The sequence below is a fragment of the Ptychodera flava genome, chromosome 6 (assembly GCF_041260155.1).
Source record: "Ptychodera flava strain L36383 chromosome 6, AS_Pfla_20210202, whole genome shotgun sequence".
In the NCBI taxonomy this organism is placed as follows: domain Eukaryota; kingdom Metazoa; phylum Hemichordata; class Enteropneusta; family Ptychoderidae; genus Ptychodera; species Ptychodera flava.
This window is the reverse complement of record NC_091933.1, coordinates 29,609,680-29,633,152: the sequence shown is the minus strand read 5'-3', so window position 1 is coordinate 29,633,152 and position 23,473 is coordinate 29,609,680. Positions and strand designations below refer to the sequence as shown.

Sequence of the window (23,473 nt, the reverse complement as noted above, 5' to 3'; positions counted from 1 at the left end):
AAATTTATTTAAAATTAAATTTAGTGAAAATTTGTCATTTTAATATTTTAACTTGATCAGTAACTTGTCGAGCGACGTTAGTTGACTCTCCTGATAACACTGGATATAAGATTCACGTCATTCTAGTCATGGCTGTCACCCTGAAGGCAACAACCGGTGAGCTGTCGAGATGTCGGTTGATAAATTTTACAACAGTTTGAGCTTCTGTCCGAACTTTATCGAACGTCATCTTATGTGAGATGAAAAGTGTCCTGAACGAATGAGAATTTAACAAGTTAAAATGATTGCCTTATTTCGCCGAGTTGTAAAGAAATATTGCCGAGGGGAGCAGAATGATAAAAAGGGGAAAGGTAAGTTTACAACGCTACTTCATCAATCTGCCAGACCACCCCCGGAATATCAAATGGTTCAACCCTTGTGTAACGACAACTGCACGACACAGCGAAACCTGGCTTCACCAGTGACGAGTGCTGTTGTACACGAAGCGCACTTTAGGCTTTTAATTGAGTATTCATCTTCAGAACTTGAGCCTAAACTAGTGAACAATGGTTTCTGGACAACCATGTCGCCTCTTTGTCGTAGTTAGTCTAGTATTTTTTCAGAATGCTGTTCTCAGACATGGCATACCCAGTGTCGAGTCAGAACCACACCATGAACATGATGAAGGAGACAACCATCCAAGAAAAGAGGACGCGTTCCTTAAGGTGATTGATTACATAAAGGATTTGGAAGAGTTGCATGGAGAAGATGAAGCAAACATAACTATTTCCTCCGATTATATGGAAACTCTGCTCGGAGAACTCCTGGAAAGACTTATGTGTCCAGAAAATCAATCATGCGTCGATGTAAGTAGCCTGTATTCTCCCTGCATGCATGTCTCCGGAGCAATTTTGTGATTTTCATGAAAAATTATATGCCGAAGGTAACTTTAGTTCTGTATGGTTACACGAAATCTTCGATCGATTGATCGGCCCGCAATCTTTATGAAATACGCGGATTCGCTGTCATTATATCGCACCTGCAAACGAAACAAAATGGCGGCACGTTTGTGCTGCCGCATTGTTATTTGTCGTTTTCATATTTCTGATCGGTTTCAACTTTCAGTGTTTCGAGATAGATGATTTGTATGATTTGGCTGGCGTGAGTGGAGGCTTGGGACTCGGAGAAGACCAATTTGGCCAAGTCGCCGCCGCATTGGTGTTCAAGTTTTCAAACCTAGATACCGTGTGCAAAGCTGGTGGCGGACCGAGTGCAAAAAGCTCCCTACACTCTTGGCAGCGTAGTGTGATAGACAGCCTGAACCAACATGACGACGACGACCAGTTGTACAACCAGGGATTGGGAGCTTGTCTTCACAACATTAGCGTTTATTACCTGTCATCAAGCTCACAGGTAAATTACATGTGTATTATGTCTTCACCCACGTTCAATTTTTTGCCATTGCATGAAGTATATTGGCTGAAAAGACTTCCTTGAGTACCTGAGTACGCGAATATCCGGGTTGCACCACGAAACACTCTTACTAAAGCCATTTTAGGCGGGGTTCGTAGATACGCATTGTTTGAAAACGGATTCTTTTGAAAACAAATCAAGCAAGCCATTGTGTATATTCAATATGCAAGAAGTGGTATGCGGAAAGACATATTATGCTGATGATGTCATTGCTCTCATTGACAAAAACACTGAGAGTGGCCTGAAGATGGCGCGGCACTGCGCTGATACTCCAGGCTGTTACGTTGCTGCATGGAGGTAGTACCTCCATGGTTGCTGTACCACCTCCTTGAACTTGCTGTCATCCCATCGAGAGCTTGTTTTGCAACACTCAACGGCGAAGAATGGAGAGATAGTATTGAAGGAAGGGGAATATTTTGGGTAGTTAATTTTAGGATTATATAGCGAGTTCAGGATAATTATGCGCCCTCCGTCTCCACAGTGTTCTAGTATTGTGTTGACAGATTCCATGACAACCTTCAGTCTCTGCTACCTCCATGGTTTGTCTATGAGCATGATAAGGTAGGATCTTAAAAAGTCAGGGGAGCATATTGTGAACTACAATATGTAGAGCTACATAATCATTGTGCACTTTGACTCTTTGCAATGATCCATAATATTGATATTAGTGAACGTTTTGCAGGTCTTTTTCTGTAACTCTGTTATGCTTAAATAATATTTATCTTTCTGCAGTGCTTTGATATCAATACACTCCTTGATGCAGCAGAAATTGAAGATGCTGGTAATGCTACAGAACACAATATCGAGCAGATTTGTACAGATGTGATCTTGATGTTGTTAAAAGGCCATTGCATCGGACCACCCGAAGTTCCAAGCCCAGAATCCTTCACGGAGTCAATATTTGATCTATATGGTCAAAATGGAACCATTTCAGAAGAAAGTGAGTCATTTTGTTAAATTGATCATCATTTCTAAAGCACTCAATCAAGAAACTATTCAGAAGTTACGCTGATCAATTTACATAATTGGTCAAATATAAATTTTACATGAAGAACATTAAAAAACCTATTTTTTGTCCTTGGAGAAACCTGGCAACAATAAATAGTCCAGCCCTTATTTTACCCTTTCAAAAATTTTCTAGTTTTATCAGTCCTGCATTTCTACCGGTTTATTCAGTTAATTAAACTTAGTACACCGGTAATGTCAGCACGGTTCACCTTGGAATATCAATGCAAATACCATAGGGAGACAACACAAATGGTAACGGGGGTTAATTTCCATGGCATTTACCCAATTTCCCCAAGCTTAGCGAAAACACTAATGTTTCCAAGTGTGCAGATATGCTCAGATGTAAATAGTGAAGACAGAGCTGTAGGCAAGCTGTATTTTCCACACTAAGTCTGGTGTTGAATTGCATGTCAGTCTGAAATGTCTATATGCTTTGGGCAGAGATTGGCGGTGCTGTATTTGTGTTCCCTCTCTTCTGTCTATGGTTTGAGCAGATCGTAAGGAAACAGTTTTTTTCATCAAATAAGGAATAAAAAGGGTTTCTCCATATATGGCATACCTCCAATAGTATTACTTTTTATAGTCGTGTACTGTACATTCAAACCACGTACAGTTTGCCTCAAAGGATCATCTATTGTGTAGAATTTTGCACAACAATAAACAAAGTTCTGTAGTTTGTAGTGATTCTTCTGGTTCAGAGAAAACTTCAGTTATCGTGCACTTGCGTACAAGTGTCTGACGTGTACGCTACCATTTGTGCGAGAAAGAAAAACCAACAGCATTGACAGTATAAGTGCTCAGTTTCAAGTTGCATCAGCACACAAGTGCTGCTGTGCAATTATTTCAGCTCCACAGTTTTGCGACGGCCAACTTTTAAATGCTGCAAACTAAGTATGCAGCATTTGGAATCATGCTGTATATAAATGCCAGGTTCGATTATATAATACTGTGGAATACTTTATTTTCACTTGGAATTTATTTTTACTATTTTTCGGTGGACCCTTTTTGCACTAAAATAAAATTCAAGTGAAAATTTTAATTTTGTAAGCTTTGTATGTAGTCAGACTAGACGAAGTGAAAATACGATCACAGTGAAACATTGAACATCTGTTTTCAGCTAAAATAAATTCAAGTGAAAATAAAATAGTCCGCAGTACCTGGTCACAAATACTTGACCCTTCTTCATGAAGATTCAGAGCAGAAATTGCTTATAATAGTCTTATGACATGCTATACTTCATTTGAAACATTTTGTCTCACAGTTCTTGCTTTCTAAACTATTCACAAAGTTTTCAATACATTTACTTTAATGTACCGCACAATCTGCATTCTGACAGGCTTTGAGCAGATGCTTGAAAAACTTGGCATTGGTCATGTAACGGATGAAGATGAGCATGGACATGATGAAGAAGTCACTGATGATCATGAACATGGCCATGATAGGAGAAGGCGTAGGGATCTTTTGAACCCAAGGAGTAACGTCGGTGGCCGTCAGGTGCGTCACGTAGAAGATGAACCCCATTACCATCATGGTAGTGAGATTGTTCCTGCAGAAGAGGAAGATCACCATGATGAAGAGGAGGAGGAGGAAGATCACCATAGTGATGAGGAGGAGGATCATCATCATGAAGAAGAGGAGGAAGATCACCATGGTGATGAACATGGTCATGACAGTAGTGTATGTGTCCTAGCTGTAATATTTGTGTCATTTTTTTTTTATTTTAGATCCAGTTCATTCATACACATGTAACAAATATGCAAATGTAGGTGTTAAGATATTTCAATTATTCAGTGCATTTTGAGGTGCTAGCTAAGCTGGTATCAGTTATTGAGGTGTTTAGACCCTGAAGCCCTTTGATTTAAATTATTCTTTCAACCTCAACACTCAATAACATGTTAGAGGATCCCATTTAAAAACCTTCTGTTCTGAATACTTTACAATGCAGTGTTTTGTAGACTAAAAAACTGACATAAAAGGACATACATGTATATCTTCAGTCTCAGTCAGTGCAGCATATAACTAATACATGTTAGGTCTCTGGCTTTGGAGCTGATGTGATCTGAAACTCACCAAGCGTGAATGAGGGACTCATTCAAATTGATGTATATGGGGTCAGCTTGGAATATTTACGGTGTATATAGTGCTGTTTTTTGTCAAAACATTGGATTTAATTGACAACTGAATGCACATTTCAAAACTTCATAATGGGTTCATATGTTTGTGAATGAACCAAAAACCTGGTTAAGCCTTGGGACCAATTTGTTGAAAATAACAGGTGTTGCTTTGTTGTCGACTGACCATTATCGAACGCAAAATTGGTCTTCAGCACAATTCCTGGCTTGCATGACGTATTTCAGGAGTAAAATTATGTACCACATTACCATGAGATGTAGCACTGATCAGTTGTTAATACAAGTGTATTCTAGAGAACATACATGTACAGGTTGAGGAGTTTCCTTTTATGTGTTCAATTGACTTAGTGAACCTTGTTCACAACTGCATGAACAATAAATCATAGCAAATATAGGATTGTTGATTCTTTTACAGTCAGATTTTTAGTGCGTTTGTTGGTGAAATACATTAAGTATCAAACTTTTTAGCATTTGTTTGAGTACTAACAAATCTCATTCTTTTTTCATCATCACGGCCACATGGCATATAGGAGCTATGAAAGTCTCACTTTATCAGTGCCTGTCTTCCTTTGTTTCTGCATGTCACAAAAAATATTCGGAGGTTCCCTATGAAGGCTTTTGAAGGGCTTCAATGAGCATATGCAAGTGCATGTGAATATAGATAGTTGCATAATACTTACATTATAGCACAGATGTAACCAGATTGTATGGGACAATAGAAATCATTTTAGGTAACTAAAACATGGTAACATCAGTGTTCTCCCCAGAGCTATTATAGAGTGGTGGCCGCCACTCTATAATTTTTGGTAAACAATAGAAACTCATTACCATAACAATTACATTTATTGTTATGCAAATTAGCCGCCACTCTATCAGAAAATCCTGGGGAGATCACTGAACATGGTGCTGTTTTAATTAAACAAATGGTCTGTTTTCATTTTCAGTGCTATGATGGAGAGACTCTGCTAAGCATATATGACATTGACCATGACACTGGCATTAACAGGGAACAGTTCATTAAACTGTGTCCTGCACTACTTGGGCAGGTTTTGACAGATGCCTGTGTTGAAAGTGATCACCATGATGATGTTGAACCAGTGTTGCTGACCAAGTCTAAAAGTAGGTTACAGTATTTTACCTTCAAAACAATATTCACACTCACAGACTGAAAAGCCAAGGAAACAAAGAAAAGGGCGATCCCCCATCAAGTTCATATTTTCAGTATTACTTATTTGAAATCTTGATAATCAGCAAATCTTTAAAAAATTAAAATATACATGAAAAAGTGATAACAATATATTAAAAATTCACCAAAACTATAGTGTGATTTTTGGCTCTGAAGTACATTTAGTAGAATCAGCTATACAGCCTTGCAATTTCATCTGCGAAACTACTTCCAGAAACTTTCAAGGTAATTCCAAAGGCTTTATAGTATCACTCGGAGACCTAGCTTTCCAGTGCATTGAGTGTCTGTTATGAATGAACACTTTAGCATCTAAAAAATGCTAAATGTAAACTTATCTCTTAGTGGAATCAAACCTCCACTTTCCCAGCCTCCTGCCCATCACCTACTGTATGTAGGATATCCAATTTTAACCCTTCACCTGCCCAGACAGTATCACTCCCCCACTACAGTAATCTGTAAGAACCATGTTTACAGTATCTCTGTCTTCAGGGAGTCCAAATCTCAATATAATAGGATATGTTTTGCTTTACTAGTTTTAACCAACTTGACCTGATGGTGAAATATGAACTTGGCAGGTACAGGGTTACATTTACTCAAGCAAGTAAAAATAGATTTATTCTTTTGAAATTTTGTTCAATTTACTTTTCAACAGGTTATGGCTATGGTACTCTTGCTGTGTTTATCATCAGCTTGCTGTCCATACTGGGTGTTGTCTTTCTGCCTGTGCTTGCCAATGCTGTCTATGATGGATTCCTGCAGTTGTTTATAGGTCTGGGTATAGGTGCCTTGGCAGGAGACGCACTGCTCCATCTTATACCAGAGGTAAGCATTTAATCCTCCTTCCCCAAGTAGTATTAATTTCCATGTTTACTGTATGGAGGCTGGTAGAAAGAGGATTAAGTTTTTCTATTTTACCATTTCTGTTGTTTTCGACAAGATACAGAGTCCGTTATATTGTGGAAAGTCCTCAAATTGAATTTTGAAGCCACCTGATTCATGAATACTTGTAGTCTTGGAAAAGTCCTTGAAAATGAAGGAAGCTTCTGGAAAATTGATAATCCAACCACAATATTCTAAAAGGACAAGATGATTAGTAGTGATAGTGTGACAATGATATGTAAAATGGTATATTGTAAAAGTGATACCTGAAAAATGTTATTTTGGATCTCAAAAGTCCTTAGAACTCCTGGAATTTTCTGTGACTTGGAGATGGACCCTGAAGGTAGTTACGTATGTGTTAATTTATACTACCTAAGAATTCTTGTTTCTTTTAATGCAATCAAAGAAGGCAATATAATCATCAACATCAAATTAAGAGCTATATAGCTTCATACCATAGTGATACTCTAGAAACCAGAGCTGACAGACTTTTGTGATGGGTAGTTCTCAGACACAACTAGAGGGATACCGATATATTGTAAACCCAGAACATCACGTTGCTGTCTCAGACTCTAGGACAGTCTAATTGCTCAGCCAGGACTCAGAATTTGTGTTAAGGACATACATGTACATGTACTGCTTTCTCTAAATTCAGTTGTTCCTTTAAGCAGCTTACTCTACATCAAATCATACAGACAGCTGTATAAATGTGCCAAGAATGACGCTTTATTGTCATAATTACAAACTTGAAGTTTCAAAGGTGACACACATCTTCTTGCATGACACAGCAGGACTTTGATATTTGTACAGTAGATGTCAAAAAATGTCATATTCATCATCTTTGTACATTGTGAAAAGATACACCACCTGTCTTGAATTAAGTTGGACAAAACGGTAAATTTTTTGTTATGGACAAAACAATTCTTAAGTCTTAAAAGTACTCTGATATGAGTGTAAATCCTCTGTGTCAAATAAGATTAAGTGACTCAAATGTGTCAGATTAGATTTTAACAAGGTCAGTCATACTATAGCTTGTACTAACTGATCAAATGCCTCAGACCAAATGTTTTAGATAAAGCGTTGATTATATTTTAATCATCCCATGTATTGTTTCAGGCATATGGCATCCATGCACATGCTATTGGAGATGGCCATGATCATGATGAGGAGGAGGAATCCCTTGACCATATTTGGAAAAGTTGTGGAATTCTAGCTGCACTCTACTTCTTCTTTGTCTTCGAGAAAATAACATCGGTGTGTGCGGATGAATGCTGTGGACAGGTCAGTGTATACATTTCTTGTTTGTTATTTAAAAAAACGGCCCTAAGAGTAAAATATATCAAGACAATAGAGATTTTCATGATATCTTTTTTCTCACATGACATATGCTAGTATTTTTGGTGGTATGAAATACTATAAAATTCAAAATCTGTAACAAGTAAAATTATAATGTTTGCTTTGAAATAAACAATGGGAGCTGCAGTAGGGGCTTCAGTTAGTATGGATGGTTGTCACAGCAACTGATTAATTTGTATCTGTGAATAGAGGTTACAAGGTCATGAGTTTAAATTTTCATGAAAATGACTGGTGATCCAAAACCTGCGAATAGCTGCATAATATGTCATTATTTCTGTAATATTTGTCTTGGTAGAATACAAAATATGTGTATAGATCAGCAAAATTTGTAGTTGTGACACACTAGTCTGCTTCTCAGCTCTTTCATAACATCTCTACATCCATATTGACAGGGTCATGAAGATGGATTAAGCCATACAATGCACAGTGCAAACCATGGAGGAAATTCTCACTCTCACTATCAGCAACCAACGTCACCTCTGTCTGTGTCTGAGTCCAAGTCAAGACTGGTAAGTACCATTCAATAGCCACTTTAATCTAAATAACAATCAATAGTTTCAGTAGTTGGCAGGACAGTGGATTTCATAGAAAAAAGTGGTGCATGCATGTACATGTTAATCATGCTTTTGTTAAAGGTGAGTCTCAGCCGTATACCTTTAACACAACACCTTTGACATATTGCCTTTCCAAATCCTACCACCCAGACTCAAGGTCAATGTGCTAAACTTGGAGAAACAATTTGTATTTGCCAAAATTTGAACATCATGCGGAAAAACCTTCATTATTCAGGTGCTCTTTTGTTGAATGACCTCCCTTTGCCTTTGAAAAACAGCCAAAATCTTAAGTCATTTAAGTAGCATTTTTAGCTCCCATAGCCATATGTATATATGGCAATGGAAGCTATTCTTATAGGCTAGGGAAATGTCTGTATGTATGTATGTCTGTATGTCTGTCCGTCAACATCAAAAACTCCAAAACCGCTGTACATTTCATCTTGATATTTAGTGTGTACATGGATGATGGGCTGTAGATGAGATTTTGTTCAATTGAAGTTGTCATTGCCAAAAATATGCAAATTAAGTGAAAAAATGTAAAAATATTCAAAATTGAAAAAACTCAATAACCACTGAGCAGATTACATGAAAAATTAGCATGTAAGTACTTTTGGCTGACATGAAATGATTGTGCACATCTTGGGTCAGTATCTTGGACTTGCTATTTTTCATGAATTTTTTTGTAATTTTCTCCCATTTTTGGTCAAAAAATCTTCTTCTCTGAAACCACAAGTCCGATTGATTTGAAACTTGGTATGGAAGTGCATAGGAGTGACCTTTCCCAAATTTGGGCAAATGGTGGTGAAATTTGCATATTTTTAGTTTACACGTCCATAGACTCCCATGTATAAGGCAGATCTCCATAGACTCCCATGTATAAGGCCATGAAAAATAAAAATTTAGTTTCTCATCGTATTCATATTGCAAAAAGGATGCAGTGACACAATTTTTAGTCCCCACGGATGAAGTCCAGTGGGCTTATAGATTGGGTCATGTCCGTCTGTTCGTCCATCTTTGAGTCTATCCGTTCACGCAGATATCTCGGATATTTTGACAAAATGTCATGTGACCTTGATGACCTTTGATCTCAAATATACATATTTGTCCATAACTCAGTAACCACAAATGCAACCACCCTTCATATATGGTATGATGGGACACCTTATGACGCCACATATTGTACCTCATTAATTATGCACATATCTAATTTTGAGCGAGCCAATAGAGCTAGAGGTCTGATTTTTGGTATATATGGATAACTTATCAAAACAATTTTTTTGACAAAATGTCACGTGACCTCGGTGACCTTTGACCTCAAATATACATATTTGTCCATAACTCAGTAACCACAAGTGCTACAGCCTTCATGTATGGTATGATGGGACACCTTATGACGCCACATATTGTACCTCATTAATTATGCACATATCTAATTTTGAGCTAGCCAATAGAGCTGGAGGTCTGAGCTAGCAATAGAGCTGGAGGTCTGATTTTTGGTATATAGGGATAACTTAGCAATATACAATTTTTTTGACAAAATGTCATGTGACCTCGGTGACCTTTGACCTCAAATATACATATTTGTCCATAACTCAGTAACCACAAGTGCTACAGCCTTCATGTATGGTATGATGGGACATCTTATGGCGCCACATATTGTACTTCATTAATTATGCGCATATCTAATTTTGAGCGAGCCAATAGAGCTAGAGGTCTGATTTTTGGTATATAGGGATAACTTAGCAATACAATTTTTTTGCCAAATGTCACATGACCTCGGTGACCTTTGACCTCAAATATACATATTTGTCCATAACTCAGTAACCGCAAGCGCTACAGCCTTCATGTATGGTATGATGGGACACCTTATGACCAGTGTGTGAAACTCACGCAAAATCTCTACTGGCCAAGTGGGCCAGCAAGTTTAAAAAATCACTGGCCCTGAAGGAAATCAACTGGTCCGATCATCAGGTCAAATCCAAATATAATGCAGATTTTTTACCCGCTCTCAGGGGGCCTAGAACATTTGATTAAAAAATAAAAAGACAATACTTCAACATCCTAACATCAAACTGTTTTGTGCCTCTTAATTCATTTAAAGGAAAGCAAATGATGATGACTATCAAAACCAAGTTTGGGCAACTTGTCTCAGTGCCAAAAAACATATGAAATCAGTGAAAGGTTAAACACAAACACATATACGTTTGTATTTCTTAAAACAGCCTTTCACAACAAATATGATTACATTTAGCTGTGGGTCCATAGCTGTGGTGTTTTCAGACGGGATTCATGCCTTTTACGGGCTGGTTTTTTACTTTTGCTGGCGGGGTTAAAATCGTAAAAGTCAAAACCAGCCCGTAAAAGGCATGAATCCCGTCTGAAAACACCACAGCTATGGACCCACAGCTAGATTACATTGAGAAAATGAGCACAAGCGTGGGCTTGAAGTTGAAATATGTCCCAACACGAAAAACTAAGAAGCGTCCAGAACTCCGATCAGAGATGGATAAGTTTTGGCACCAGAAATACAGGATCACACGCAAATCGAGTCACTACAACAGTTTACTCTAAGCTTTCAAAAATGATTCTGGCTTCTCCTCCTTGAGGGAAGATGACTGTCATGGAATCCAAGAACGGGAATACAACAAATTTGGGCAACTGATGAAGAGAAAAAACACTGAAGTTTCGAAACCCACGTTAGAAGACGAATCACAAAAACGTAATCTTTACATGCGACCGAGGCAAATGGCCATCAAGGTCAAATCACAATGAAGGCGCGATTTTGCACAATGTTTAAATATCGGACACTTACTTTCTAGTTTCGAAGTTTGGCGTCAACAATATTTCTATCATACATAACAATCTATATAGTGGGTCTAATACCGATATTAGACGACACAAGAATGACTTGCCTTCTGTTGCGGCACGCCAGCTTTGCGAAATTGCCGATATTTTACCTCAAGCTGATACATATCGGCGATTTTTTGGACTCTAATAATCGATACTAGACAATGCTATATTGACTTTGCCTTGCGTCTCGACACGCCGGATCTGTGAAATCACAGATATTTACTTCATATTTATTGGAAATTGGGACTCTAATATCGATACTGGAATGACTTGCCTTGTGTCTCGGGCACGTCTAGTCTATGTAAAATTGCCGATGTTTATCGGCGATTTCGGGACTCTAATATCGATTCTGGTCGATTCTTGACTTTCAAATCACGGGTAAATATCCAATATATATCAGAGATTTTACCACCTCACAGATCTTGACAGGCCCGACTTCCTCAATCCGACTCTTACTTCGATACTAGACGATACCATGCTTGTCAGATTGTGGGTAAATATTAGATGTATAAAGGGGATATCACTATACCTACAGATCTGGCCCCACTGTCTGGCCAAGCCCGATTTCTGTAGTCCGACTCTATTAACTTACATTATACGAGCCTAGACTTGCCTTAAACTGTGGGTAAATATCCTATATTGGAGATTTCCCCAACTCACATATCTGACCAAAAATTCTAATTTCGATATTGTGTTGTCCAGTAGCTGTAAATGTTGGATGTCATATAAAAGTGCAATGTCGCGGTGTCATGGGAATCCATTTTACCTCGAGATACGCTAAACAATAACTCTTTTATGACCACAAGGAGATACATGCTTAACAAATGGGTAGCATATCGAATAGCGCCACTACTCTCGCGAGAAAAGGTGAGGTAAGGTCTTTCGCCTGGATGCATTACCGATCAGTCTGTTCAGTTTTTATTTGCGAATTTCACGTTTCGCAAATCTCTTGAAAGAATAAATTTCGTATCTCTGAATAATTTTGCCTGGTATTTAGCTTAGCAGAACGTTTGGGTAAACTTCTTTCCATATAGTGAAAGTTACTGGCTTGCGAATTTAGGAACTGCAGGACATCTTTCAGGATTTACTGGTCCAGCATGAAAATAGCTGGTCTCGGGCCATCGGGTTAGCGTGAATTTCGTACGCTGCTTATGACGCCACATATTGTACCTCATTAATTATGCACATATATAATTTTGAGCTAGCCAATAGAGCTAGAGGTCTGATTTTTGGTATATAGGGATAACTTAGCAATACAATTTTTTTGACAAAATGTCACGTGACCTTGGTGACCTTTGACCTCAAATATACATATTTGTCCATAACTCAGTAACCACAAGTGCTACAGCCTTCATGTATGGTATGATGGGACATCTTATGACGCCACATATTGTACTTCATTTATTATGCGCATATCTAATTTTGAGCGAGCCAATAGAGCTAGAGGTCTGATTTTTGGTATATAGGGATAACTTAGCAATACAATTTTTTTGACAAAATGTCACATGACCTTGGTGACCTTTGACCTCAAATATACATATTTGTCCATAACTCAGTAACCACTAGTGCTACACCCTTCATATATGGTATGATGGGACACCTTATGACGCCACATATTGTACCTCATTAATTATGTGCATATCTAATTTTGAGCGAGCCAATAGAGCTAGAGGTCTGATTTTTGGTATATAGGGATAACTTAGCAATACAATTTTTTTGACAAAATGTCATGTGACCTCAGTGACCTTTGACCTCAAATATACATATTTGTCCACAACTCGGTAACCACAAGTGCTACACCCTTCATATTTGGTATGATTGGACACCTTATGACGCCACATACTGTACCTCAATAATTATGCACATATCTAATTCTGAGCAAGCCAATAGAGCTGGAGGTCTGATTTTTGGTATATAGGGATAACTATAGGAGTGAAATTTTTTGACCAAATGTCATGTGACCTCGATGACATTTTACCTAAAATATATGTTTATGTCAATAAATGAGTAACCACAAGTGCTATGTCCTTTGTATTTAGTAGGATGGGAGATCTTATAACAACTCACGCTTTACCTCATTAATTATGTACACATCTAATTCTGGGCAAGCGAATAGAGCTAGAGATCTGATTTTTTGGCATATAGGGATTAATTAGCAATATAATTTTTTTTTTCACAATGTCAGGTGACCTCGATGACTTTTGACCTTGATTATGCATATATATGCATATCTCAGTAACCACAAGTTCTATACCCTCCAATTTTGATAGGATATTAGACCTTAAGATCTTGTACCTCATTTACAATGAGCATATGTATTTATTGGCTGGCCAATACTGCTAGAGGTCTGATCTTTTTTCCTGATATAGAACCATAACTTAGACATGCCTCATGTGTTTCAAATTGGGAACAACGACATAGACCTATGTGGTCCATAGATCTCAACATATACACTCCAGTGATACTTCTTAATGACCACATTTTCCTGCCCCATCAAGACTAATACTCCTATTACAAGTGGGGACTATGTCATTGTAAATGACTTGTTGAGTTAATGGTTGAATCACAGTATTTGATATATCTAATTCTGTATTTTTTCCATTTTATATTCTGAATAAATACATTAAACATATTTCACTGTCTCCAATACATTACATTTAAGTATTTTCACTTCATGCACTTTATCCCTTTCACACATGTTCAAATATCTGACCAGAGAACAAACACTAAATAGTCAAGGATGGGAGCTACAGTGTCATTGACGCTATTTTTATAAAAGTCTCATTCATCAGGTGTAACCTCTACTTCACCCTTTTGTTTTGTTGTTGTATTTGTTGTTTTTCTCTTTAACAAAAAGTAAAATTTTCAATTTTCACAAAAATAAGCCCATAACAAATTCTTTGACTCCATACGCTTCAAAGTGATATAATGGTAGACCAAAAGTGTATTTGTAGAAGTTTGAGAGTATGAATATCTCTCCTCTTAGGAGCATGCTACCTTAATATGTAATCACTTTGATTTGTTTTAAGTTCTCATTTTGTCATCAATTATTGTATCTACACCCAGACAAATGATAGTGAAATGGACCTCAGCAATGTTGAAGTAGTGACAGATGATGCTGCAAGAACAAATAAGAAAAGTAAGTGGTAATCTGGGAAGCCACTGGCTTGTGTCGTCAAAGTTTTCACATACAGTATCTTTTCACTGTACTGCTGTAGATGACATATCAAAAGTTAGTCCACCTCCTTAGTTTACTGAACGGTTTAAATGTGACCATGCAGTGCCAATTGCACATTGGCAATGTGTCCTCTCAGCCACTTTGATGAACCACTGACTTATATATAATATTGTTCTTTCACTCAAGCAAATTTTAAGTTTTATATAGAAGTAAGGGGCTGCCTGAGAACAATTTTAGTAAATTCCTATAATGACTCACAGATATCAGGAATTTAAAAAAGGAGGTTTCTCAGGGGAGAAAATGTGTTCATACACTCTGTTCCAATCTGTTCTTGCTTGGACATCTGGACATCGCGATCCGCACATTCTTCTTTTTCTTTTTCTTTCTTTATTTGACTGCTCTTTGTAATGTTCTGTCAGTAGCTGTTTGGTTGTAAAGTTTATAATGTACGATGGCTACAAGTTTTGTTATTAGAACATGAGTAAGTTCTTGTGCATGCCATGAATTTTAGTTTCAAAAATGTTGTACATCATGTCATTTCTGCAGCCTTCTCAGAGGTGGTAGTACTACAAATTTTTCTGGCCAATAAGGAATGGCAAATTTTGAGTTTCTAAATGATTTCTTTATGATCATCCCCAATTAAGATATGGATGTCACAGTACCGGTACTGTCTTCAGGGATTTTTGTGAAAATTTGTTTCTTAAATGTCTTTGAAAACATTAAACCAACAATTAGCTACATTCATAAGGGAAATTGTGTATACCACATGACATGTGAATTTAATTTAGCCCAGAAGCACCACTAAATGCCCACCAAACCTATACATGTGTGAGATTGTATGGACTTTTCCTTTGCCATCAATTAAAGTAACACCATCAACAGTTGTATACATGTAGTTACTGCAGTAGCAGTACCATAATACTATTAAATAACGATAATTAATGCTGTATTTATTATAATTTGTAGCAGGAAATCTGTTGTTTTTTATGACAAAACTAAGTATATAAATTATGTTTAACTTGTAAATCTCTGAAAACTAATTAAGTATTTCTTAGTATCTGCAATGCAAGAAGTTAATGCAGCCCTTACATGAGAACCTCTTAATTGTGTAAACACAAAAGTTTATAGGTCTTATACATATGATTTTGTTTATCTAATGCTTTCTCTTAGTTTAAGACATAGTAAAAGAAAGTGTTTGAAACCATGAAAACAGCTGTTGATTTACAGTATATCAGATAATGGGGTTATGGGTTCACTGCATGTTTGCCTGTTTCAATGGCCACATTGCATGTAATATGCCAGTGTGATTTGTAACCGATGACACACAAACTTTGTGAACCCTATGTAATCATAGAAAAGACAGAACAAAGGTAATGAGGTCATGGTATGATTCTTTTAGTCTTCAATGCCTGTGACTATTGCATACATTACTTCAGCATTCAATAATTTTCAAGCTACAATGGTTCAATTCCCCACAACATTCAGTATGAGATATAGAGCCATATATGTAAATTATGGCAGGTAATATCATATATACCTCTCCATTCATAATTTCCTTTTTCCGGTTAAGTATTGAGTTGCTGCATGCATATCTGATTGCTTCTTTGTCTATTTTGTGTTAGAGCGCATTTCATCCGTAGTGTGGATCGTAATATTGGGAGATTCTCTTCATAACGTCAGTGACGGTCTGGCCATCGGTGCTGCCTTTGCTTCTGATATCTACTTGGGCTTATCAACCTCCGTTGCTGTCTTCTGCCATGAACTCCCTCATGAGTTAGGTAAGTCTGTAAATGGCACTTTGAAGGTAGTTGAAAGAGTCTTGATGCATACTTGAGAAAAGGTTAGCTCTCTAAAGGACCTGGTAAAATGTTATATATCTGCGTGGGTCACTATACCATGCAAGGTGTGAAATAAATGAATATTGTGCATTGATAAAGAATCATTTGCATACAATTTTAATACTGAAACAATGCTCATATAATTTGCATAAATGAATACTAAATATACCTGGCACCATGCACTAATAGTGGGTGTCATGCACTGTCATTTGGATCGTCAATCTATTTTTGTCTCCCGGGTATGCAGATTGCAGTCAAATGTGCAGATAGTGATCAGTTCAAAGTATTTCCAATGAAAAGCTGGCAGTGCAATCTACATTATACATCTCACATGTTCCATTTACTGTAATCAGTACACTAAAATAATTGCCAGTTTCAGAATTTCAAATTTACGTACCTGTGCTGTTATAGGGTGGGGGTAAGTTGTACCATCTGTGGGTATGTGACCCTACAAAGGATCCAACATATATCCAAATATCTCTCTTGTGCAGATCCCAAATGTTAAAATGGCTGCTGTAGTCATGCCAAGACTTGGTGACTGACAGTGCCAAGGCAGTGTCAAACAAACGAAGGGATCAGCACAACCAAAGTTCATTTTGCAAAATCTTGCAGTTAGGCCAAAAAAAAAAAAAAGCTGTTCAACGGGCGGGATGACTTCAAAGTTGGGTAGGTAGGTCGGATTTTTTATTTTTTTTTTATTTTTTTTTTTGGTTTTTCTTAAACAGAACATATAATATAAACACTTTTTGGGTGTTTCATACTTTTTCTTAGTCACATAACATATACTGGATATGTTGTTTAGCACGTTCATGAATTTCTCAAAATCATCACAAAACCTGTTTTGAAGGCTGATATACCAATTTTTCTTACTTTTGACCCTGACCTAAAACTTGGAGGGGAAGTGAGAGCTGTTCGTAATTGCCCTCCCACTGGTATACACTGAAAATGTGCCTTCCCACTGAATTTTGATGCCCACTGCCCTCCGGTATCTACAGTCTGCCCGCTCCCCACTGCCCACAACAATTCACGCTCCCCGCTGCCCTCTCCCTACTACTGAAATTCCCCATTGCCAACTAGATGCCCACTATGCAACCCAGATCAACACAAAACCATGCAAGCAGTTAGCAGTATACCTTGGAACATTGCTCCCCTCTAAGTTAGGTTCTATTAAGCACGCCGCTTTCCCCTCCCTCTACGTATTTTCCGTTGCCCACTGTCAAAAATGTTCTCCCCGCCCGCTGAAAGTAATGAAATTCTTCCCCGCCCACAGTAAATATCGATATTTTCTCCCCGCCCGCTGATTAGTTTTGAAATCTGCCCGCCCGCTGAAAAACTTCGCACGATCACCTTTTTGCACGAACAGCTTCGTTGGCGCCACCTGAATCTAACGGAGCTAATTTCTGTGTTGGTGTCACCAGCCATATGAGCACGGTGCATTCCAACCAAAACTCGCGACTCAGAAACTGACGGGTCAGCCCCGGGATGTACAGGGTGACATCGTCGAGCGAGGGAGTGAAATTAGACCATTCGTCCTGTGTCCAAGTCAAACAAATGTCACAAGGTTGACTCCTTGTGCATTCTCGACAACGGAAACACAAATCATGTCCGTCCTGCAGTGAGAACTGCTGCTTACAATCACACATTCGATAGGAGAAAGCCATGATGAAAATCGGAACGAGTGATGACTCAAAGAACAACAATAAAGAGTTTTAAAGGAACACTGAAAATAGGAACACTAGAAAATATAGACTGTACAACCACTCGGACGTGAAATAAACGCCGGTGAAACAATACAGTACAGAGTGTCTAAGCTATACGGAACACGTGGCGTAATAGTTTATTTTCCACGGCATATTAACCATGCCCTTCACCTTGACCAAATGTTTGTGATGCGCTTCCACCTTTACTCTTCAAGTCATATAGCCTGTATCAATCTCACTCAAGTCAATGTCATTGAAAATGTGAAGGTCATTCATCTTACAGACAGATGTTCACTGAATAACATCTCCGTGTTTCTTCAGATTCGTAAAGATTTCGGGAAAAAAAAAGAAAAATGTGGAGTGGTCCAAATATGGGTCGGTCGGGCCCGTTGAACAGATATTTTTTTTTTCCTCGCCTTATTGGAAAACACCAAAAGTGGTGAACTTTGAACGCCAAATTTGCTTCACATTTGTTTTACGTTAACACGGTCCCTCCTTTTGTGGAGGGACCGTGATGTTAATCACCAATCTTTGGGAAGTGGGACTGTTTTTCATCAAGAAAGTGGCACAGCTGCAGTCATAGTGACCAAGTATCTCCCTTTAATATAACTCAATTGTCTGGGATTTTAAATGGCATCTTAATTCATTTTTGAAGGAGTTGTGGTCATGGTAAGATAGGCTTCCATATGAGAATCAACCTTACAACTATATCTGATTGTTGAATATGTTTATTGACGTTGGAAAGAATGTGAGCAAAATTTTTTGTAGAGCAGTGAAAGCATTGTGTAGATTGATTCATCAAGCCAGTAGACTAGTGTCAAAATATTTTCTTTTTCTGCGTTTTCATTTTCACACCAGGTGACTTTGCAATCTTACTTAATGGTGGACTGAGCTTTAAGAAAGCATTGCTGTACAACTTCCTATCTGCACTTACTGCATTCATTGGCCTGTATGTGGGACTGGCAGTTGGTTCCGACAGTGTTACCAGGCAGTGGATATTTGCGGTGACTGCTGGTATTTTCCTCTATGTTGCATTGGTTGATTTGGTAAGTGTTCATTTTTCCTTGTGTTCATATTCATTCAATATCAACCAATGGAAAGAAAGGAGATGGTATTTAAATTAGTACCGGTATGTGCTTCAAAAGTGAAGGACTCAAACTTTCGCTCAAAATTTCCCCAAGGAAATGTTCAACCATTCTCTTTCAAAATCAGGAATAAAAATCCGGGGTCACCTTGCAAATTTTTGTACCAAGAAACAAACTGCCTGAAATTTACTGATATGTGAAATTAAAAATGGCTACCATCCCTGTGTTAACTCATGGAAAAAATCAAATTTTAGATATTCAGGTAACTAAGATATTGAAACATTTTCAATATCCAAGAGCTTGAGAATGAGCCTACGAGATCAGGAAAGCATTTGAAAAATTTGAGGCTCAAAATATGTCCCCAAGGCACCTTCTACCTTAAAGGTATACAGTCACCTGTAATCTAAATATGCCCATATATGGTCAAAGGGGCATTCCTTGGTATTCAAAATGCCCATGTGAGGGCGCTGTTTTTAAAAAGCGGCCACCCTCTTAAAATCTGTTATTGGTTAGAATTTCTCTTTCCATGGTAACTGTGGCAAAATTGGAACAGGTGACAGTATACCTTTAAACCTTTCCGCCCCAAATCCTCACATATGCAGTTGTACATATAGGTCCACATGCAGACCCATCGTATTGTACATTATCAGAATGCACCAGTCTAGTGGTATGAATGTTAATGATGTAGTTCACTTAAAGCAATTTTTCATTCAAAGGTAGATCATATATACACTGTATTCTGTCATTTGACGTTTGTACATTTATATTACCATCCAACCTGCATGAGAATCCTTCCAGACAGTCCACTAGTTCCCCTTGGTACTTAGTCTATAGAGACTTTTTTCATGTTTTGTTAAAATGAGGCTATTACTATTTTCCATTTTGAAATGATGATTCAAGGTTGAGCAGACCTCTGTAATGGTCCATGAACTATTTCTCTTGATGATAAATCCAAATTTCACAAAAAGAATGCATTGAAACAACCGCGTGCTACAATTCAATTTTCATGGCAGTGTATAACCACTGTAATATTCTCTCCCTTTAACAGATGTCGGAAGCTTTGCGCCACAAATCTGCCCACCAACTGATTACGTTTCTCCTTCAAAATACTGGAGTGCTGCTCGGTATTGGCATCATGATCTTGATTGCATACTACGAAGAAGAACTGTACACCACCTTCTCTTAAGTCCCCTTCCAGAGAATCCACTGCCTTGAGCCATACGTAACTTCAAGGTTTTGGGACAAAGTAGCGAATCACTCTATCCAATGACTCACTGCAGGTGGTTTATTCACAGGGGCATCTTTGCTATCATGAATCAATGAAAATATTTCCTGAGAGTCATTTCTTAAGTTCACAATTTAAACCAGTGTCACCATCTAAAAATTTAATTGTGGTCAAAAAAACTATATATATATAATGATACTTTTCCAGCTTATAGCTTGTGTCATAAACTATGTTTAATTGTTAACTCATGAAAACCAAATTTTAATTGGGTACGTGGTGATTCAGTAATGAAAAGTCCAAGCATTGTGTGACATTTACTCATCAACCTTGAAATTTTAACCTATTACATAAAGTTTTCTCTTTTGAGAAGAAATGGATGCAGCAATTGTGTAAAAATTTGCATTATTCTCTAAGCTTTATTTTTAATTACAAGCCTATTCTATAATCCCACTGACCTTTAAAGAGGCTGATCTGCAGACTTCACAATCATGGCACAGTAGAATAGAAGGGGTTTTCCCCCTCTATTGACTATAATTGTGGTAACTGAAGAAACTCTGTACTGACAAATATTGATGTTTTGCCGAAGAAAATTAATATTACCAAATGCTATATTTTAGAAATATTTATCTTTTGCTAGATTATCCAAGGGAAACATTTGCTTGTTCTTTTGGAAGTTGTCAGTCTGCACAAAGTTTGATAAGATACAGAGGCCTTGCCAAAAAAGAATTTGTTTCTAGTCCATGAGTGCATGACATGTAGCCAACATGATGCACCATGACAGATTTTGTTGTTTGATATGTGTTTCACCCGTACATTCCAGAATGAGAGCATCACAACAGTTTCAGAGTTTTATTTTTCACCCACTCTGCGGTGCATGTCCATACATGGAGTCTATAGTATTAAAGTAATGTCAGTGATGCAGCATTTTGAAGGGATTAAGTTGTGTGTTCAGCTTGTTGACATTACACAGGTCTCAAAGGGATATAAGCAATGACCCGAAAGAAATGTAATTTTTTGGACTAAAGCTTAAAAATCAGTTCAGTATATATTTGTCATTTTTTCAGTTAAGAAAAGCATTGCTGTATTTTCTATATTTATATCATTTTTGATACAAAATATTGTATTTCTATAGCATTTCCCTTCTATGTAAATTTATAAACAATCCTGCACAAATCGCATTTCATATATATATATATATATATATATATATATATATATATATATATATATATATATATATATATGCAAACAGTGGATTTAACACTTGGTTACACACATAATCATGACATATGTTAAACAGAACTTAATTGTCAGACATAGCCAGATATATTATCCAGGAGGTTCATTATTTCATTGTCTTGCCATGGTCATATGTTGGATATCTTATGATGTTACTCCGAACAGAGACAATACAGTCCATGTATAACGTACAATTTACTCCATTGGATTACTTCATTTGTTTGCGAATGAAAGGACAAAAAGACTCTAACATAGCCAGAAATAAATATACAAGTAACTGAAACACAAGTGTGTTCGTTCATAATTCGTAATTTAAAAGCAGTATACTATAGAGAATGGCAATACTTCCATATCTATTTAAACGACAAGACACAAACCTTCTCTTGAAATGTTTGAATGTGAGCTGCTCATTGTTCCTTGTGAGTCCATACTGTATTGGCCCCTCCTGCTGTGTATTGGTATGACATTCTGTGAACAACGGAATAAAAGAGCCATTAAGTGACTTTATCTGTAGGGAAAATCTTAGAAAACCTTTGGACGACTTTCCCATATGATCGAGGAATATTTGAAGGAACAATTCCTGCTAATGAGGAATCTGATATTTTATTGGTTTTTTTTAGTTTTGTTCAATTTTGTTGTGTTGTTGGCTTGGTTTCTTCGAAGAGTTCACCGACGTTCGTGGAGAGCTGCGTTGTGCGGTAAAGGTGGGGAAAACGAGGTCACCGAGGCCTCACAGGCGCGAGGGCGCTGTGTATTCCACCGTAAACAGTTTAGTGGGTTCAACATTATTTGTCATGCACTTGCGCAGCTTACGAAGAAAAGCGAAAAATCTACTGCATGTCAACGATAAGAAAACATTTCTGTTCTAATTCGCTACGCTCAAACGAACAGAAATTTAAATTCTGGTCTAAGACCAAGAAAACACAAAAAACACCTTTTTACACTTGGGGTGGCGCGTCTACCCGACAGCCCCCGAGATGAACAAAGAACGGGCGTAATTTGGTAAATGAAAACAAGATATACTAATGTAAGAAGAATTTTATAGACCTTATGTACGAGACACGTTTAAGCGTGCATCAAGACTGTCTTGGACATAGCCATCTTTAGCTTTTTCGCTGCGCCATCGTCCGTGCCGTTTGAACATTCTATCCTCTACCCATTTGTGCTGCAGTAGAAGCACCCCCTGATCTTAAGCTATGTAAAGAAAACGACTCTGGGTTTGGTACTACAGGTTTGAGCTTTTCTAAAAGTATTTCCCTTGCTCTCGTGTACGAGAGTTTTCCCGAACGCAACTTTAATCCTTTGCTAGTCCTGCAAAGGGGTCTGAAAATGAAATCCTGGCTGTTGGTTGGAATGTTTGCAAATGCAAGGTAACGTACCAACATTGCCACTGGACATGTTGGACTATCAGATTTTGCAATTACTACAGATTTATCATCCCTATACGTCAGTTTTAGACTGCCTAACGAAAACTGAAATGTAACGTTCATAGAAAATAATATCTGACCTTAAAATGTTACATAACTCGTCATATCTAAAGAAACCTGCAAATGACAGCAAACACATCGTCAAAAAACGGATATCAGACAAGTCTGCCTCCTTGCTTCCATATTTTGAAACAAGCAAAGATAGGAGGTCGGGTGTGAACGGTTCCTTTTTTGTCGACGGTTTAGACAACTTGCGCTTAGCAGCTTCAAATGTTAGTTTCACGGTTATATGTTCTGTCGGAGAGGGTATTCCAGCCATATTGTGTGCCCATTGGATAGCATAAAAAGCACCGGTAGCTTTATG

At 37.7% G+C, this 23,473-nt stretch overlaps 1 protein-coding gene across 2 annotated transcripts; it reads left to right on the top strand.

The window, feature by feature from the left end:
• The first annotated feature begins 420 nt into the window (after positions 1-420).
• LOC139135443 (zinc transporter ZIP12-like) lies at positions 421-21,970 on the top strand. Of its 2 annotated transcripts, XM_070702825.1 has the most exons (12): positions 421-845; positions 1,105-1,392; positions 2,185-2,392; positions 3,797-4,137; positions 5,537-5,711; positions 6,431-6,600; positions 7,774-7,938; positions 8,406-8,522; positions 14,484-14,556; positions 16,218-16,373; positions 18,992-19,179; positions 20,267-21,970. In XM_070702825.1, exons 1-12 carry the CDS (start codon positions 546-548, stop codon positions 20,402-20,404), a joined length of 2,319 nt encoding a protein of 772 aa, XP_070558926.1. In that variant the 5' UTR covers positions 421-545; the 3' UTR covers positions 20,405-21,970. The 2 variants fall into 2 exon arrangements, with proteins under 2 accessions (XP_070558926.1, XP_070558927.1); XM_070702826.1 differs by lacking the exons at positions 421-845; positions 1,105-1,392 and adding an exon at positions 1,691-1,872.
• Positions 21,971-23,473: the final 1,503 nt, after the last annotated feature.

Bases quoted from the DNA above. Each gene is read 5' to 3' on its own strand.
- LOC139135443 (XM_070702825.1), top strand. From the start codon at position 546: ATGGTTTCTGGACAACCATGTCGCCTCTTTGTCGTAGTTAGTCTAGTA. The intron at 2,393-3,796 runs GTGAGTCATTTT...GCATTCTGACAG, and splicing joins TGGAACCATTTCAGAAGAAA to GCTTTGAGCAGATGCTTGAA. The intron at 4,138-5,536 runs GTATGTGTCCTA...TTTCATTTTCAG, and splicing joins AACATGGTCATGACAGTAGT to TGCTATGATGGAGAGACTCT.